The sequence below is a fragment of the Procambarus clarkii genome, chromosome 27 (genome assembly GCF_040958095.1).
Source record: "Procambarus clarkii isolate CNS0578487 chromosome 27, FALCON_Pclarkii_2.0, whole genome shotgun sequence".
NCBI classification, from domain to species: Eukaryota; Metazoa; Arthropoda; class Malacostraca; order Decapoda; family Cambaridae; genus Procambarus; species Procambarus clarkii.
This window is the reverse complement of record NC_091176.1, coordinates 22,073,284-22,092,915: the sequence shown is the minus strand read 5'-3', so window position 1 is coordinate 22,092,915 and position 19,632 is coordinate 22,073,284. Positions and strand designations below refer to the sequence as shown.

Here is a 19,632-nt window from a genome sequence, read left to right as displayed (position 1 = left end):
GAGAGAGAGAGAGAGAGAGAGAGAGAGAGAGAGAGAGAGAGAGAGAGAGAGAGAGAGAGAGGGGGGGGGGGTACTGTTGTATTTTACTGTTGTATTTGTCATCAACACTTCCCGTGCTTCCTCTCTTGTGTTCACCGTTTCTGAGTTGGTCAGGTTCTTCACGTTCTTCATTATTCCCTCATTTATCACGACGCTTATCTTGTTCTCTAATCAATAACTCGTCGAACAGTGTTGTTTCTATTCATGTTTCCCATTTTTTAACCCCACCCTTTCCCATTAATAAAGTACCCTGGCCCTCCCCCATTACTGACGTACCGTGGCCCATTCCCATTAAGTACTTTTGCCCCACTAATACAGTACCCTGCCCATTGATATAGTACCCTGCCCATTAAGTACTCTACCCCATTACTATAGTACCCTGCCCATTGAAACATTCCCCTGCCCCATTATTACAATACCCTTACCATTGACATAGTACCATGCCCCGTTAATATAGTACCCGGCCCCATTAATAATGCAGCTGTACTCCTGCCACAGACCAGCAAGGAGAAGTACGTGCCTGTCGCCGTACGCATCCACGAGACGCTGGAGCTGGCCGACGACAAGTTCTACGTCATCAAGTGTGGTCTACAGGGCTTCTTCAACAGCAGGTGGGAGAGGGGGAGAGAGGAGAGGGGGAATGGGTGAGGGGGGGAGAGGGAGGGGAGTGGGGGAAAGAAGGAGGGGAGAGGAAGTGTGAGGGGGGGGGGGGGGGCGGAATAAGGAAAGAAGAAAATGGGACAAGGATCCCTGACCACATCTTGAATGAGACGGGTGGTGAATGGAACAAGTGAGAGTCAGCAATGGCAGGTTAAACGAGGGGAGGGAGAGAGGGAGAAAGAGAAAGAGAGAGAGAGAGAGAGAGAGAGAGAGAGAGAGAGAGAGAGAGAGAGAGAGAGAGAGAGAGAGAGAGAGAGGGAAGGATAAGGATTTGGGATGGAACGGGAGGGGGGAGGGGAATGGTGCCCAACCACTTGAACGGTCGGGGATTGAACGCCGACCTGCATGAAGCGAGACCGTCGCTTTACGGTCCAGTCCAAGTGGTTGGGCACTATTCCTTCCCACCGTCCCATCACCCGTTCCTCTCTCCCAGGGGTGGAGAGGGGAGGGGGAGGAGAGGGGAGGGGGAGGCGTGGCTATGGTCACGTCTGAGACGTGTTCATGTCAGTACTGTGATAATGACGACGCTTGTTGTCTTACGATGTAATTTCAACAATAATTGTTATAATAAAAACAATACTTTTGTCGTAATAATCTAGTATATTTTTAGTATTATGAAATAATAATGATAATAATGAAAATACTTATAATATTATATTTTGAGAGTCTTTAGAAATGAGAGAGAGAGAAGAATTCTGGGCAAACTATGAAGAAATGTTCTTAATGGGGAATGACGTTAGGTCTCCACCACTCCTGTCGCTCCTACCTGTCATTCCTTCCTTCCCCTCCTGACACACACACTTCCGCCGTCCCCCTCCTTCCCTTCTCTTCCTCCTCCACACTCCCTCACTCTTCCTCCACAGTGAAGGAAGACGCCTCACTCTGCCTCCCTCCTGCCCCCCCCCCCAAGTCCTCGCCCCTGCCGCTCCCTCAGGACAAAGCTTCACCATTAAAAGTTCCTTCCCGATGGGAGCACAAAAGTTAGCTTGAATAATATGTATTTATATGTGGAACAAGTTTGTTCGGGAAGATCAGAGTATCGCATTACGTTGATGTTGACGCCGTGCCCCCCTGTGGCCTGGGGCTCCGTGCCCCCCTCCACCTGTGGAGCATTTACGCAGCCCTCTTACGAAACCTGTACATCTTTCCTCGATCATGCCAGATTTATTCACGGTTATTAAACAGCGAATGAGCTCTGAAGCGCTCACTCGACAAATGCACGCACAAAGTTGCTGAAACTTTGCACTTATTGAGTTTTGCTTCGCAGGAACGAGTCGAGCTTCGTGAACCTCCAGCTCCTGGACTCCACGAAGAAGAAGATCAAGGAAGCCGTGTTCGACCGGAAGTATATACTACGAGCCGATATCTCCAGACCCGACAGTGAGTATAGTGGTGGTGATAGTTGTTGGACGGGTGGTGGTGATTGTTGTTGGGGGTGGTTGTTGTGGTGATTGTTGTTGGACGGGTGGTGATTGTTGTTGGGGGTGGTTGTTGTGGTGATTGTTGGAGTGGTGATAATTGTTGGGGTGGGTGGTGATGGTGGTGGTGGTGGTGAGACGTGTTGGGGGTGTGAGTAGTGGTGGTATGGTGTCATTAGAGGCAGTGTAGTAGGATAAGATAGTGGTTGTGGCATAGAGCTGATAGTAGTAGTAGTAATGCTCTATGTGGCTGATGGTGGCGAATGATAGTGTTAGGAGTAGTGTTAGTACCAATAGCATGACTATTCTCACCAACACTAGCAGGAGAAGCGTTGCTAGTGAATGTTGCATTGATGTTAGTATGAGGATCAGCTGCTTCACATTCATTATGCTCCCAAAAAAGTTAATCGTAACAATACAAGTAGTACAGAAAGTATATTACTAGTAATAATTGTCAGAATAGTGGTAGTTGAACTACTAGTGTTGGTGTACCAGTAGCAGGAGCTGTAACTCTAACATGTTTCAGTCATTAAAAGTATCCGTCACAAAAAAGAACGCTTATAATATTATACCTTATGTTATTGTGTTTTTGTGAGTTGCTTAGTTTTTACACCCAGCTTCAGCAGGAGCAGCTTCAGCAGGAGCAGCTTCAGCAGGAGCAGCTTCAGCAGGAGCAGCTTCAGCAGGAGCAGCACATCCTGGTCTGGTCGGTAGATCCACCACCAAATGGGGCTCTTCTTAATACACCGTGAACAAATGGGGTTCCCGTGTTAATACACCGTGAACAAATGGGGTTCCCGTGTTAATACACCGTGAACAAATGGGGTTCCTCTCACTTAATACACCGTGAACAAATGGGGTTCCTGTGTTAATACACCGTGAACCAATGGGGTTCCTGTGTTAATACACCGTGAACCAATGGGTGAGAAGGGTCAGGGAGGGGAAACAATAAAGCTTGCCTCAAAATAACCCAGCACTAATAAAGTCAGATTTACTACACGAATAACGAAGCGGTGGCCGTTTCAGCCTGACGGGGGCAGCACTCTCGCTCCACTGGCTTACACACCCAGTTAACCTGGTTACAGAAAACCTTCAAAAGTTCTTTGGTCTCATGGAAATACTTTTCTACAATCACCATAAATTTGTTCAAGCATTAGAGCTCCCATTAATTCGTGAGATTTCTCATTTTAATTCAATTTTGTATGAAGTTATACTTTGGTAATACGTTTATATTTACTTTATTGATTGCATAAAGAGTAAAAGTTTGTAATCTTTATTTGGTAATTCAATGTTTCGTGTATAATCGTCTTTTGTTACCTGTCTTTGTCTATGTTTGTATTTTATTGATATTTTGCCTGCCTCCATGAAGGAGGCCGGCTGCCCTCCCTGCCTCCATGAAGGAGGCCGGCTGCCCTCCCTGCCTCCATGAAGGAGGCCGGCTGCCCTCCCTGCCTCCATGAAGGAGGCCGGCTGCCCTCCCTGCCTCCATGAAGGAGGCCGGCTGCCCTCCCTGCCTCCATGAAGGAGGCCGGCTGCCCTCCCTGCCTCCATGAAGGAGGCCGGCTGCCCTCCCTGCCTCCATGAAGGAGGCCGGCTGCCCTCCCTGCCTCCATGAAGGAGGCCGGCTGCCCTCCCTGCCTCCATGAAGGAGGCCGGCTGCCCTCCCTGCCTCCATGAAGGAGGCCGGCTGCCCTCCCTGCCTCCATGAAGGAGGCCGGCTGCCCTTTCTACCTCCGTCAAGGAGGCCGGCTGCTCTTTCTTTGCTGGTCCGGAACAGTGCCTGCCCCTCCTTGGGCTGCTACGGAACAGTGCATGCCCCTCCTTGTGCTGCTACGGAACAACGCATGTTGATTACCTCGCGCCAATGGCCTGTTAAAAGTTGCAGCGTCGCGCCAAAAGTGATTGAATATTTTCGTCTCCGCTTTCCTCCCAATATTTTCTCCTTTTGCTGCTGTTGCTGCTGCTGCTGCTGCTCCAAGCTGTGCTCGGTAGTGGGAATACTGCATTTTAACATTTAGTTATTTATTATCTTTTCTTGTTCCGACGTTCACGTGAGAACACCGTAAGAAGAACACTTAAATATGATTATAAAACGAACCTTTCTACTCACATTGGGCCGTGTGGTGGCCCCCATACGGACCCCCCCTCCTGGTGGCCGTTTATGAAATCAGCGTCTTGCGTCTCACGTACGTAGAAGTGTTGCCGCTGAGAGTTGTTTTCCGTAGCCATCTTAGTAGTTGTATTTACCAGCACTGTCTGGTTAACAAGTTCACAAAGGTTTAACGTTAAAATAAGCATGTTGACGTCTCAGTTACGCCACGGTATAAGTTATCCTTATAAAGGTCAGATTAGCTTCTTTCAGAGATATTTATATTCGTCTGGAAGGGGAGGGGGAGGGGGGAGGGTGAGGCGTTAATTTTGGTCAATAAATCTCTAAAAATGGTATTTTTTTTTTTTACCAAATGGCATTTTTTTGTATCTTAAGGGTAATATAATAAAGTTGAAACAAATTGCCTGTTTTTAACAAATAAATATGATCTCAATATGCTGAGAATGAGTTTAAAAGAGTCAACACCTCGACAAGCTCAGATGATATAAATGACTGAGATGTGAATGTCTTAGAGAAGTGCCCTACACGATATATAGTTGGGTTCGTAGCCTCCTAGCAGCAGTCTCAAGAACTATATTATACATTATAGGGGTCTGATGGCTTTTAGACCCAGAAAAGTTGGCATGTAAAATTGTTTCAGACTTAGTATGGAGGTGTTGTATAGAAGGGAAGGAGGAAGGATGGAGAGGGAAGGAAGGAAGGAGGGAAGGAGAGAGGCGGGAGAGTGAGAGAGAGTGAGAGAGAGAGAGAGAGAGAGAGAGAGAGAGAGAGAGAGAGAGAGAGAGAGAGAGAGAGAGAGAGAGAGAGAGAGAGAGGAAAGTAACCATGACAGATACTGCAACTGTCAATGAAAGAAGACTCTACTAGAAGTGTCAATAATTATTTTTTCCGCATGGGAAAACGGACTTGTACAAGTCTTGGGAAAAAACTCCGCATATTTCACTCTCCCGAAAACGGCCCTTCTTTAGATGTAGCAGAAGTAGACGAAGTAATAATAGATGAAGTAGATATAGCAGAAACAGATGTAGTAGCAGTAGATGTAGCAAAAGTAGATGTAGCAAAGGTAGATGTATCAGCGATAGTAGTAGTAGTCAGAGAAGAGCAGTTGTAGTGGTAAAAGCAGTTGTGTAAATCCAATGGAAATGTGCGCCGAGTTATATGGGAAAGTGGTGGAGGGGGGCCCCCTCACACTGCTGAGGAGCCTATATATATATATATATATATATATATATATATATATATATATATATATATATATATATATATATATATATATATATATATATATGTATATTTTGGTAGCAGTCTTTCCTGTAGACATATATTATTAAATATGACCGAAAAAGTAAGATTAATAATTCTAACACGAATTTTCTCGATCTTTCGTACATTCCTTTTCACTGTTGGTGGTAATTCAAAAATCAATTCTCTAAAATTCATTTTTATTTCTAGTCTGACGCGACACTTGAGCGCGTTTCGTAAAACTTATTACATTTTCAAAGACTTTAGTTTACACATACACAACTGAATAGAACTTACACATCTCCGATTTGTTTATATCTACATTTGAGTGAGGTGGATGGGGTGAGGTGGTATTAATAGGGTATTAAATTCATCAACACAAGACAGAACACGAAACAATGGGTATTGAATGGAAGTGATTGTAGAAAGCCTATTGGTCCATATTTCTTGATGCTTCTATATAGGAGCGGGGTCTTGAGGTGGGTAGAATATAGTTGTGCATTAATTGGCTGTTGATTGCTGGTGTTGACTTTTTAATGTGTAGTGCCTCGCAAACGTCAAGCCGCCTGCTATCGCTGTACCTATCGATGATTTCCGTGTTGTTTACTAGGATTTCTCTGGCGATGGTTTGGTTGTGGGAAGAGATTATATGTTCCTTAATGGAGCCCTGTTGCTTATGCATCGTTAAACGCCTAGAAAGAGATGTTGTTGTCTTGCCTATATACTGTGTTTTTTGGAGCTTACAGTCCCCAAGAGGGCATTTGAAGGCATAGGCGACGTTGGTCTCTTTTAAAGCGTTCTGCTTTGTGTCTGGAGAGTTTCTCATGAGTAGGCTGGCCGTTTTTCTGGTTTTATAGTAAATCGTCAGTTGTATCCTCTGATTTTTGTCTGTAGGGATAACGTTTCTATTAACAATATCTTTCAGGACCCTTTCCTCCGTTTTATGAGCTGTGGAAAAGAAGTTCCTGTAAAATAGTCTAATAGGGGGTATAGGTGTTGTGTTAGTTGTCTCTTCAGAGGTTGCATGGCGTTTCACTTTCCTTCTTATGATGTCTTCGACGAAACCATTGGAGAAGCCGTTGTTGACTAGGACCTGCCTTACCCTACAGAGTTCTTCGTCGAGAACTATATATATATATATATATATATATATATATATATATATATATATATATATATATATATATATATATATATATATCTACATTTGAGTGAGGTGGATGGGGTGAGGTGGCATTAATAGGGTATTAATTTCATCAACACAAGACAGAACAAGAGGTGGCATTAATAGGGTATTAATTTCATCAACACAAGACAGAACAAGAGGTGGCATTAATAGGGTATTAATTTCATCAACACAAGACAGAACACGAAACAATGGGTATTGAATAGAAGTGTTTGTATATATATATATATATATATATATATATATATATATATATATATATATATATATATATATATATATATATATATATATTTACAAGAAAAGACACGAGAAATCCGAGTGTTTTTCGCTTATTAATACATGTTCAATTATTAGTTGCAAGTGTACTCACCTATTTGTTCTTGCGAGGATTGAGCTTTGGCTCTTTGGTCCCGCCTCTCATCTGTCAATCAACTGGTGTACAGATTCCTGAGCCTACTGGGCTCTATCATATCTACATTTGAAACTGTGTATGGAGTCAGCCTCCACCACATCACTGCCTAATGCATTTCATCCGTTAACTACTCTGACACTGAAACACACACACACACACACACACACACACCACACTGTGTGTGTGTGTGTGTGTGTGTGTGTGTGTGTGTGTGTGTGTGTGTGTGTGTGTGTGTGTGTGCTTTCTGCTGTGTTTAAGTATCTGTCTTGTCCACAGAGGCCCACTCGATGCGCGTCAAGAACTGCTTCAGCTTCGGGGAGCCCAACTACACAGTGCCGCTGACTGATGACCGTGGGTAAGTCTTCCAGGGGTGTGGATGAGTCTTCCAGAGGTGTGAGTGAGTCTTCCAGGGGCGTGGGTGAGTCTTCCATGGGTGTGGATGAGTCTTCCAGGGGCGTGGGTGAGTCTTCCAGGGTCGTGGGTGAGTCTTCCAGGAGCGTGGGTGAGTCTTCCAGGGGCGTGGGTGAGTCTTCCAGGGGCGTGGGTGAGTCTTCCAGGGGCGTGGGTTGTGTGTGCTGGAGGCAGGCATCTAGGGGCGTGGGTTCAATGGGTTGCGGGACATAACCGGCGTTAAGATACACCACGAGAGCGGTTTTTAGTGATAACATGTGTGGTTGCAAGTGAATTCTCTCATAAAATAAAAATAATAACGTCAAATACAAATATAAAGAAAATAATTCAATTTAATATTGTCGTAGCACACCGCCTTCTGACCATCATTTTCCCGCGGCTGATTTTCTTCGGAGACCGGAAACTGCATGTGATTGGCTGCTGCCCCTCGTGGACCGGAAACCGCACGTGATTGGCTGCTGCTCCTCGTGGACCGGAAACCGCACGTGATTGGCTATTCAAATTCTCAGGAAAACATCCAGAAAGACGACGACTTTTCTGGCGGGAAATGTGCCTGGAGGTATGAAACACAGCCGCGCTAAAAACAAGTACGGATATAACCGGCTTAGGAACGACTTTGTCCGTGTCGGGTATATCCGGCCAGAGCACGGCAGGGGTTAAGGTACCTGGCGTAGGAGAGAGACGTGGAATAAGGAGGAGTTGGTGATGAGAAAGGGGGGATAAGAGAGGACGTGATGAAAGAGGACTAGCAACTCCAGGTTCAATAGGGAGTATAGGTTCAATAGGTTCAGTAAACCTCCAAGTATACTGTAGCCCAGGGTAAGCGGTGGTAGCTATCAGCGTAGCTGTCTGTATGGTGGTTCTAGCCTCTCATTATGGTAGCGAGTGTGCTGCTGGAAATGGTGGGGCGTTGTGTCTTAGCACCTCCGAAGAATACCTGATCAACTAGGCTGTGTTTCATACGTCAGGCTGCGAGCAGCCGCGTCCAACAGCCTGGTTAACCAGTCCAGCAACGAGGAGGCCTGGTCGAAGACCGGGCCGCGGGGACATTGAACCCCGAAATAATCGGAAGGTAAGGTGTTATCACGTTGGCGGGGTATCAAAAAGTCCGGGTGCCTCTCTTACCTATCCTACCCATTACCTATCCCTCTGCAATAGTACTTTTGACCCTTGACCAGGGAAGACGATCATTAGGGTGACACTGGCATCACCAGTATATTCGCACACTAACAATATGAAGTACATTGCTGTATGATTACGTTAAACTAGCAGACATTCTCTCAGACTGCGCACTTGCTATAATCCTACGATGGTAGCTTAGCGTATTCATGGCTTCATATAATAGACAATTTCTGTATCTACCAATAAAGGATTGTAACTTGTTCTAATGTCTATTGTATAATTACAATATGAATTATTACTATAATTACAAACTAACTCAGTCTGTTAATGGCCTTCGTCCGGGCCCCTGAGAATAACCGGTCGATGGCCGGTGAGAGTAGTGTAGCGGAGTGGTGTCTGCGGCCTCCCCGCCTCCCTTAACTTAGCTGTTAAACCCGAAAATGGGGGAAAATATGACTGTTTTGGGAGGTCAGAAGGCGGTAGTTTCCTCCAGATATTCCCCGTCCTTACTGATACCAGAGTTCTCTTTCCTTCTCGCGTTCTGCTTCCTCATACTAGCGTTCTGTTCTTATGAAGTTCTCCTGATCCTCACCTCTCTGAAAATGCCGGCTTTCGCCTCTTTAGGTAAAAGTTACGCACCTTCGCGGTGGTTCTCCGCCTAACAGTGATGTGTTCCTGCCCACCCCCTTCCCTCCTCTCACTCCCTGCCCTTAGCTTACCTATCCCCTACCTACCTATTTCTCTCTCTCTCTTTTCCTCGTTTTCTACCTACCTACTCTTTCTACCAACCTTCTTCCTCGCTACACCCTCCGGTCCCAGCCTTGCCATTCATCCATAACACTCCTATACACGACAACTATGGCTCTCTCTCTCTTCCCTCCGCCTTTGCCTTCCCTACTCGTCTCCATTTGTCTACACTTCCTTCACTCTCAATTAACAAGAAACCCACCATCGCTTCAACCCCCACAAGGTTGGGGGTTGAAGCGCCATCAACTCCACCCTCTATCCCCACAAACAATCAGCTCCTTCCCTCTCCAGCCTTACCCAGCCAACTCCCCCCCTCCCCAGAAGCTATCAACTACACCCCACCCCACTCTAAGGCCGTCAACTTCCCCCTCCATACCCCGGAAGCTTCTTTTCAATGTTGCGTGTGAACCTTGACTGAGTCTATAACCTCTATAGCTCACTCCGTGTCATGTAAATCTGTGGGTTAGAGAAGCTGAGAGAGAGAGAAAGGCCGGGGTATCGTGGCGGCGCTGGAGAGGCCGTCGAAGACGCAAATGTTGCACCCGATGGCGGGAAGGTGTCACTTGGGGCTGACATTCCAGGAGAGACGGACCTCCATTTGGCAGTGTGTGTGTGTGTGTGTGTGTGTGTGTGTGTGTGTGTGTGTGTGTGTGTGTGTGTGTGTGTGTGTGTGTGTGTGTGTTTGTGCGCGCGCCTGCCTGCCTGCTTGCTTGCTTGTTTGCTTGCCAGGCAGCCAGCCAGGCAGCCAGCCAGGCAGCCAGCCAGGCAGCCAGTCAGCCAGCCAGCCAGCCAGCCAGCCAGCCAACCAGCCAGCCAGCCAGCCAGCCAGCCAGTCAGCCAGCCAGCCAGCCAGCCAGCCAGCCAGCCAGCCAGCCAGCCAGCCAACCAGCCAACCAGCCAACCAGCCAGTCAGCCAGCCAGCCAGCCAGCCAGCCAGCCAGTCAGCCAGCCAGTCAGCCAGCCAGCCAGCCAGCCAGCCAGCCAGCCAGCCAACCAGCCAACCAGCCAACCAGCCAACCAGCCAACCAGCCAGCCAGCCAGCCAGCCAGCCAGCCAACCAACCAGCCAACCAGCCAACCAGCCAGCCAGCCAGCCAGCCAGCCAGCCAGCCAACCTTCATTGTCACACGACGGGCCCCTTGAATCTGGTGTGTGGTGCTCGATAACTTCGACCCTAAAACGAGCGTCTATTTTCTCCTCAGTCACCCACACTCTGTCTCCAACACCGAGAAGTTACCTGAAATGACTTCCATCCTTCAGGTCGGAATTTTGGCCATGAAACTGTGCGAAGTCAACGAAGTGAATCCCAGACACCCTCTTACCTGGCAAAGTTAAGTCCAGTTTACTCAGTTGGTCCGGGACAGCAACCAACAGCCCAGGTTGACTAGACCAACGAGGAGTCCTAGTAAGAGACCGGGCCGCAGGGACGCTGAGTCACAAAAACCACCTCAGGGTACCCTCAAGATAACGCTCCTTGCTTCATTAACGAGATGACATGTCGATAACCTAATGCTCTGTACACGTGCCTGTTCATAGTTCATCGAAAAGACGGGAGATGACAACCACAGATTTGACGTGAGTCCAAATACTATTAAATTCATTCAAGACCAAAAGTTCTTTAATTTAATCGTTCCTGTTTATGAATGATACTATTTTTTTTCCACGTGACCGATTTTTACGAGGAGTTATAGAAAACTGCTGCATTCAATTGCTGTGATTCAATTCATTCAACCAATCTGATTGAAAATGACTTTCATTCAAATCAGATTATTTTAGATTCAGGAAACACCTAGGTAAAGGCTGGTTCAGAAATAGTGTTGATTTATGGAACAAATAATACCGGGTATTATAATAGTAGTGATGTCGGTGGATTGTTTCAAGCGAAGATTAAACATGTATATGAATGAGTGGGTGGAAGTCAAAGAGGAACTGACTCGTGTCGGTTAAAGAGACCTTATGCGGGTTATTTTACTCCAGTGTTTAAGGCCTCAGCTCCATATAAAACACAAGCCAAAAACTTTAACTCTACAAACAGCAGCAGCGGAGAAGCAGCATCAGTCAGGAGAAACAGACGCTTTTGTGAGGCGCTGAGTTCTTTAGAGAGGAGGTGAGGGAGGTGTGTGAGGGGTGGGTGAGGGGTGTGTGAGGGGTGGGTGAGGGCGGTGGGTGAGGGGTGGGTGAGGGCGTGTCTGGGGGTGAAGAGAGGTTTACTGCAAGATGAGGTCCCGGGGGAGAGGAGGAGAAGAGCACGAAGAGGTTGCAGGGAGCATTGAAGGATGAATTTAGGGAGGAATAAAGAAAATAATGGAGTAAAGTAGAAGGAAACAAAAGCCAAGGAGGAAAAAAATGGAAGGACGTAGGGAGGAGAGAATGAAGCAAGGTTTACCTTCCGAGTGTGAGGTCTAGGTCTTCCCTCGAGTATTAAGACATTTGTGTGTTATTTTCCGCCTCGACGAGGATTTCTTGCCTTTTCTTGAAGCTGCAACTAAATGTCTACCATTTGTAGTGAAGTTCCTGACAGAGAAACACAATATTTCTGTACAAGGCAGGAGACAGAGGCCTGTTGACAAGATCACTAACGACAACAAAATGTATTAGGTATGATTTAATGCTTCGTCAGAGTCTAATCTCAGTTACCCAAAATTATAGTGCAATCTGTAGAATCCTGCAAGTGCCTGTAGAATCCAGGGACGCTGGTGCGATCCCATCGTATGACCTCTATATTTTATAATACATACCCACTTTTTGTGAATTAATTGTGTCTCAAATATTCTACATTCTGATGACATGTTCGTCTTTATGTTAATGGCTAGCTTGAACGACAGGTTTTGGTCCAGAGTGTTGACTGCTGGAAGTGCATCAAGAGTTTCTATGTGGCCTTAATAACCCTCTCGAGGTTGATCGACCTTAAACGCAACCCAAATCTTGCAACCCGTCCTCATTTCAGGAGGACGGGTTGCAAAATTTGCAACTATTTGGTGGAAAGTACCAATATGTAGTGATGGTCCGCCAATAATGGACTTTTTGTACTTTTAATTTTATAGTCAGTAAAAAAATAACAAATTTATTTGTAGGCTTGGTACAGTACATATATATTAGGACTGGAATTGCTATGAGAGGTTGGGTTAAGTCTCTATTTACGTTGCAGTTAAAAAAATAATAATTTAGCCAAATTCAGTAATACAATACGTGAATTTTCTGGTGGTCCATCACAATATATTAGTAGCTGCGAGAACATAGTTAAAATAAGTACTTTTCCTCTTAGGAAGAGTGGTTAAATGTTGTGTGTAAGTTGTACTCCACCTCCCATACAATATTATGAAATGTTGTGTGCAAGTTGTACTCCTCCTCCCATACAACATTATGAAATGTTGTGTGCAAGTTGTACTCCTCCTCCCATACAACATTATGAAATGTTGTGTGTAAGTTGTACTCCTCCTCCCATACAACATTATGAAATGTTGTGTGTAAGTTGTACTCCACCTCCCATACAACATTATGAAATGTTGTGTGTAAGTTGTACTCCACCTCCCATACAACATTATGAAATGTTGTGTGTAAGTTGTACTCCACCTCCCATACAACATTATGAAATGTTGTGTGTAAGTTGTACTTCTCCTCCCATACAACATTATGAAATGTTGTGTGTAAGTTGTACTCCTCCTCCCATACAATATTATGAAATGTTGTGTGCAAGTTGTACTCCTCCTCCCATACAACATTATGAAATGTTGTGTGCAAGTTGTACTCCTCCTCCCATACAACATTATGAAATGTTGTGTGTAAGTTGTACTCCTCCTCCCATACAACATTATGAAATGTTGTGTGTAAGTTGTACTCCACCTCCCATACAACATTATGAAATGTTGTGTGTAAGTTGTACTCCACCTCCCATACAACATTATGAAATGTTGTGTGTAAGTTGTACTCCACCTCCCATACAACATTATGAAATGTTGTGTGTAAGTTGTACTTCTCCTCCCATACAACATTATGAAATGTTGTGTGTAAGTTGTACTCCTCCTCCCATACAACATTATGAAATGTTGTGTGTAAGTTGTACTCCTCCTCCCATACAACATTATGAAATGTTGTGTGTAAGTTGTACTCCTCCTCCCATACAACATTATGAAATGTTGTGTGTAAGTTGTACTCCTCCTCCCATACAACATTATGAAATGTTGTGTGTAAGTTGTACTCCTCCTCCCATACAACATTATGAAATGTTGTGTGTAAGTTGTACTTCTCCTCCCATACAACATTATGAAACAAGACGTATGTATTGTCTCCGAGTGTGACGCTGCCACACTAACCCAAGAGCAGGTATACAGTTATATGTGGCACGTCTCTGGAGCCAGGTGTTAAAGTAATTACAGAGCGAACTATTTGGGGTCACAGGTCATCTAGCAACGACTTACGAAACCTGTACATCTTTCTTTAATTATGGGGACTTTGTTTACATTTATTAGACAGTTTACGAGCTGGGAAACTTCACAACCAACGGATATTATTGTTATAAACAACCTCGTAGCGCTTTGAAGCTCATCAACTGATGACTAAATGTAAACAAAGCCGCCATGATTCAGGAAAGATGTACAGGTTTCGTAAGCAATTGCGCAAAAGCTAGACGAATCCCGGCACAGTTACATTGTTCCCCAGGAGAAGATTATCTCAGTCGTAGCCTTCAGCAGTAAAGAGCCTGCCTCGGGAGACCCTCCCCGTGCTGGGGCTCACCCCCCCCCACTATTACACTGTTTCATGCCGTTTAACGCGACTGTATCATAAACCTGACGCGTCTTCCTGCTGGTGCTCCGTCAGGTGCCCCGAGGGAAGCCTCATCACGCAGTTCGTGTATAACGAGACGGCAGGAACCGCGGAGGCTGTGCTTGACAGGATGTTCCGCTTCCCCACCTCCAACAGGGTCCACTTCCAGTGTGACGTCCTCATCTGCAAGGGTGAGTCTTCACTCTGGCATATATATTCATCCTGCTCTTCTTATATGGGTATACTTGTGTTAGTATCCTTGTCCCTATATGCAGGGGGGTACTAACGTTAGTATCCTTGTCCCTATATGCAGGGGGTACTAACGTTAGTATCCTTGTCCCTATATGCAGGGGGTACTAACGTTAGTATCCTTGTCCCTATATGCAGGGGGTACTAACGTTAGTATCCTTGTCCCTATATGCAGGGGGTACTAACGTTAGTATCCTTGTCCCTATATGCAGGGGGTACTAACGTTAGTATCCTTGTCCCTATATGCAGGGGGTACTAACGTTAGTATCCTTGTCCCTATATGCAGGGGGTACTAACGTTAGTATCCTTGTCCCTATATGCAGGGGGTACTAACGTTCTTATCCTTGTCCCTATATGCAGGGGGTACTAACGTTAGTATCCTTGTCCCTATATGCAGGGGGTACTAACGTTAGTATCCTTGTCCCTATATGCAGAGGGTACTAACGTTAGTATCCTTGTCCCTATATGCAGGGGGTACTAACGTTCGTATCCTTGTCCCTATATGCAGGGGGTACTAACGTTAGTATCCTTCTCCCTATATGCGGGGGGTACTAACGTTAGTATCCTTGTCCCTATATGCAGAGGGTACTAACGTTAGTATCCTTGTCCCTATATGCAGGGGGTACTAACGTTAGTATCCTTGTCCCTATATGCAGGGGGTACTAACGTTAGTATCCTTGTCCCTATATGCAGGGGGTACTAACGTTAGTATCCTTGTCCCTATATGCGGGGGGTACTAACGTTAGTATCCTTGTCCCTATATGCAGAGGGTACTAACGTTAGTATCCTTGTCCCTATATGCAGGGGGTACTAACGTTAGTATCCTTGTCCCTATATGCAGAGGGTACTAACGTTAGTATCCTTGTCCCTATATGCAGAGGGTACTAACGTTCGTATCCTTGTCCCTATATGCAGGGGGTACTAACGTTAGTATCCTTGTCCCTATATGCAGGGGGTACTAACGTTAGTATCCTTGTCCCTATATGCAGAGGGTACTAACGTTAGTATCCTTGTCCCTATATGCAGGGGGTACTAACGTTAGTATCCTTGTCCCTATATGCAGGGGGTACTAACGTTAGTATCCTTGTCCCTATATGCAGAGGGTACTAACGTTAGTATCCTTGTCCCTATATGCAGGGGGTACTAACGTTAGTATCCTTGTCCCTATATGCAGGGGGTACTAACGTTAGTATCCTTGTCCCTATATGCAGGGGGTACTAACGTTAGTATCCTTGTCCCTATATGCAGAGGGTACTAACGTTAGTATCCTTGTCCCTATATGCAGGGGGTACTAACGTTCGTATCCTTGTCCCTATATGCAGGGGGTACTAACGTTAGTATCCTTCTCCCTATATGCGGGGGGTACTAACGTTAGTATCCTTGTCCCTATATGCAGAGGGTACTAACGTTAGTATCCTTGTCCCTATATGCAGAGGGTACTAACGTTAGTATCCTTGTCCCTATATGCAGAGGGTACTAACGTTCGTATCCTTGTCCCTATATGCAGGGGGTACTAACGTTAGTATCCTTGTCCCTATATGCAGGGGGTACTAACGTTAGTATCCTTGTCCCTATATGCAGAGGGTACTAACGTTAGTATCCTTGTCCCTATATGCAGGGGGTACTAACGTTAGTATCCTTGTCCCTATATGCAGGGGGTACTAACGTTAGTATCCTTGTCCCTATATGCAGGGGGTACTAACGTTAGTATCCTTGTCCCTATATGCAGGGGGTACTAACGTTAGTATCCTTGTCCCTATATGCAGGGGGTACTAACGTTAGTATCCTTGTCCCTATATGCAGGGGGTACTAACGTTAGTATCCTTGTCCCTATATGCAGGGGGTACTAACGTTAGTATGCTTGTTAACTCTGTTAGTTTTCAGATTTATCCATATACAATTTTTGTTAACCTAAAATTGACCTAATTTAATATTTGTTGTTTAAAGAGGAAAGTAATATTATCCTCTTTAACATACTCTTAAGGATTAGAGTTTTAAACCATTAACAGAAAGTTATTGTTTTCCAATATTCCAGAGAAGCCTTCCATACTGTGTGTTCCTCTCCCTCCTTGCTCTCTCCCACACTCTCCCCTCCCTCCTTGCTCTCTCCCACGCTCTCCCCTCCCTCCTCGCCTTCTCCCACACTCTCCCCTCCCTCCCAGCTCTCTCCCACACTCCCCCTCCCCTCTCCCTCCCTTGCTCTCTTCCACACTCTCCCCTCCCTCCATTTCTCTCTCCCACTCTCTCCCCCTCCTCCCTTGCTCTCTCCCACGCTCTCCCCTCCCTTGCTCTCTCCCCTTGCTCTCTCCCACACTCTCCTCTCCTCCCTTCCCCTCTCCCACACTCTCCCCTCCTTCCTTCCTCTCTCCCACACTCTCCTCTCCCTCCTTCCTCTCTCCCCTCCCACCTTGCTCTCTCCCACACTCTTCCCTCCTCCCTTGCTCTCTCCCACACTCTCCCCCTCCCTTCTTGCTCTCTCCCACACTCTCCCCTCCCTTGCTCTCTCCTCCCTTGCTCTCTCCTACACTCTCCACTCCCTCCTTGCTCTCTCCCACACTCTCCCCTCCTCCCTTCCTCTCTCCCACACTCTTCCATCCTCCCTACCTCTCTCTCACACTCTCCCCCTTCCCCCTCTCCTCTTCTCCTCGCACTCGTTCCTCCATTAACGTCACTCTCACTCTCCACCTCAATGTCTCTTCTCGTGTTTCTGTCGCCTTTGATTTTCAGTCACTCGAGCCCTCTCTGCTGGACTCTCACACTCTCCCTCCCCCTCTCTCCCTCCCTCCCTCCCTCTCTCCATCTCTCTCTCCCCCCTTCCACTCTCTCTCTCTCTCTCTCTCTCTCTCTCTCTCTCTCTCTCTCTCTCTCTCTCTCTCTCTCTCTCTCTCTCTCTCTCTCTCGTCCCCATTCTTCCACCTCCATATATAACCTCTCCCCTCATCCTTTTCTTTCCTCTTCTCCATTACGTCCTTCTATCCAATCGTCCTCGACACCTCTCCTTGCCCTTCTCTCTTCCCTTCCGCCCACTTTTAGTTTTCCGTCTGTCTCTTGACATGTGTCTCCTCTGGAGGTGCTCCTCGGGGTATGGCGGGATGGAGGTGTCTCCTTCGGACTTGAAAAAGGGACGTAGGGTGTTTCTGCATCCCACTATTATAGCCATTTGTTGTTTTTTTATGTTCTCTCAACCCTTCTAGTAATAATGTTGTTGCATTAATAACCCTTCCCCCCCATCCTTGATGACCTGACCTGACCTGTGGGTGCCCCCAGGACCGTGTGCCAGCGAGCGGTGTGAGGGCCAGCCGGAGCGTCTGACGGTGGTGCAGGGGCGGGCACTCCCGGACTCCGACGCCAACAGCGTGGAGGAGAAGTCCGGTCGGGTTCAGGCGACCACCACCGTGTATGTCGTGGAGCCCACCTCAGCTGGTGAGTCCCGGGGTGAGGCACGGAGGCTGCCAGGTAGGTAGGGAGACGGGCGGGGAGTTAAGCTGGGTGGCGGAGAGCTAGAGACAGTTGTAGATACCTAGATATAGTGGCAGATAGCTAGAGACAGTTGTAGATACCTAGATATAGTGGCAGATAGCTAGATATAGTGGCTGATAGCTAGAGACAGTTGTAGATACCTAGATATAGTGGCAGATAGCTAGATATAGTGGCAGATAGCTAGAGACAGTGGCAGATAGCTAGATATAGTGGCAGATAGCTAGAGACAGTGGCAGATAGCTAGATATAGTGGCAGATAGCTAGATATAGTGGCAGATAGCTAGATATAGTGGCAGATAGCTAGATATAGTGGCATACAGCTAGATATAGTGGCAGATAGCTAGAGACAATTGCAGATAGCTAGAGTGGGGAACAGCTAGGGTGGGTGGCAGATAGGGAGAGTGCGGGATAAGAAGAGAGGTGGAAAGGGAGGAAAGGATGGATGAGGATGGAAGGGTTGTGGCAGAGACATGAACGCCACTCTCATAACGCGACGCCAATATACGAACAAGGAGAGAAGACATGCTATAAGAGGTAACATATTTCTGTAAGGATCAATCTATTAATTGACTTCTCCTGCCTATATCTGGTGAAGGAGGCGTTACCCAATGGTAACTCCAAAACGTGCCCCAGTCTCAGTGCAGGTAGCTGTCCTGATATTTTCCTAATATCTACCTTTTGGGTAGATACCTTTTGGGTAGATACCGTTTGGGTAGATACCTTTTGGGTAGATACCTTTTGGGTAGATACCGGTGACAGAACTGGCGTAGGACACTGGCCCAGCAGGAGCGTCTCACTCGGGCAGCGTGTGAAGGCTGCCCGTATGAGGCGGGCCTCACATAACAGCCGTTGTTGCCTCGGCGTTTTCCAACATCTTGACATAAAAGATTGACTAACCAAGTCACCTCGGGAGGAGAGGGAACGTGATGGATTTAAAATGTAAAATACATACCAGAGAGAAGTGATTAATTGACGCTTGTACTGTCTGTGACAGTGTGTGCATGCATGCGAGCGCGCATGAAAGAGAGAGAGAGAGAGAGAGAGAGAGAGAGAGAGAGAGAGAGAGAGAGAGAGAGAGAGAGAGAGAGAGAGAGAGAGAGAGAGAGAGAGAGACAGCGAGAGACAGAGAGAGAGAGAGAGAGAGAGAGAGAGAGAGAGAGAGAGAGAGAGAGAGAGAGAGAGAGAGAGAGAGAGAGAGAGAAGAGAGAGAGAGAGAGAGAGAGAGAGAGAGAGAGAGAGAGAGAGAGAGAGAGAGACAGCGAGAGACAGAGAGAGAGAGAGAGAGAGAGAGAGAGAGAAAGAGAGAGAGAGAGAGAGAAAGAGAGAGGCAGGAAGGAAGGACTGAAGAGATTAATTTTGAATGCACCTCACATGCCAGGTCGTATTTCACTTGTTTTCCTCACTTTTTTCACCATCAAATACCATTTACATTTTTCTCAGTGTGAGGGGAGAGGAAGGAGGGAGGTACTGAAAGAAAGCAGCGAGAGAGGGAGGAGAAAGCAACTTACTCCCTGATCTGAAATCTCTTCTCTTAATTTTAACTTTGTTTCCCCTTGCTTGCACACCTTTTCGCTTCCCTTTACCTGCCCTAACTTCTCCCTCACTTCCCCGGAATAACTTAGTCAAAACTTACCACTTAATGTACCCCCGTTCTGCCACCCTTTCTCTCACCCTCACTGCCTTTTCTTCTGTTCTCCCTAATTTCAATTTTTGATCCCCCCTCTCTCTTCCCCCTTCCTACTCTTGCCCCCTCTCCTTCTCTAATCCTCTTTCTACCATCCGTTCGTGCC

General features: G+C 46.4%; 1 protein-coding gene across 1 annotated transcript in view; it reads left to right on the top strand.

Annotated features, from left to right (window-relative positions):
• Positions 1-19,632, top strand: part of LOC123762598 (uncharacterized) — a 304,281-nt gene that overhangs the window by 268,868 nt on the left and 15,781 nt on the right. Inside the window, exons 4-8 of the mRNA XM_045749201.2 lie at positions 538-650; positions 1,967-2,079; positions 7,347-7,425; positions 14,168-14,304; positions 17,630-17,785. Of these exons, the coding sequence (XP_045605157.1) occupies positions 538-650; positions 1,967-2,079; positions 7,347-7,425; positions 14,168-14,304; positions 17,630-17,785 (598 nt within the window). The remainder of the gene's footprint in view (positions 1-537; positions 651-1,966; positions 2,080-7,346; positions 7,426-14,167; positions 14,305-17,629; positions 17,786-19,632) is intronic.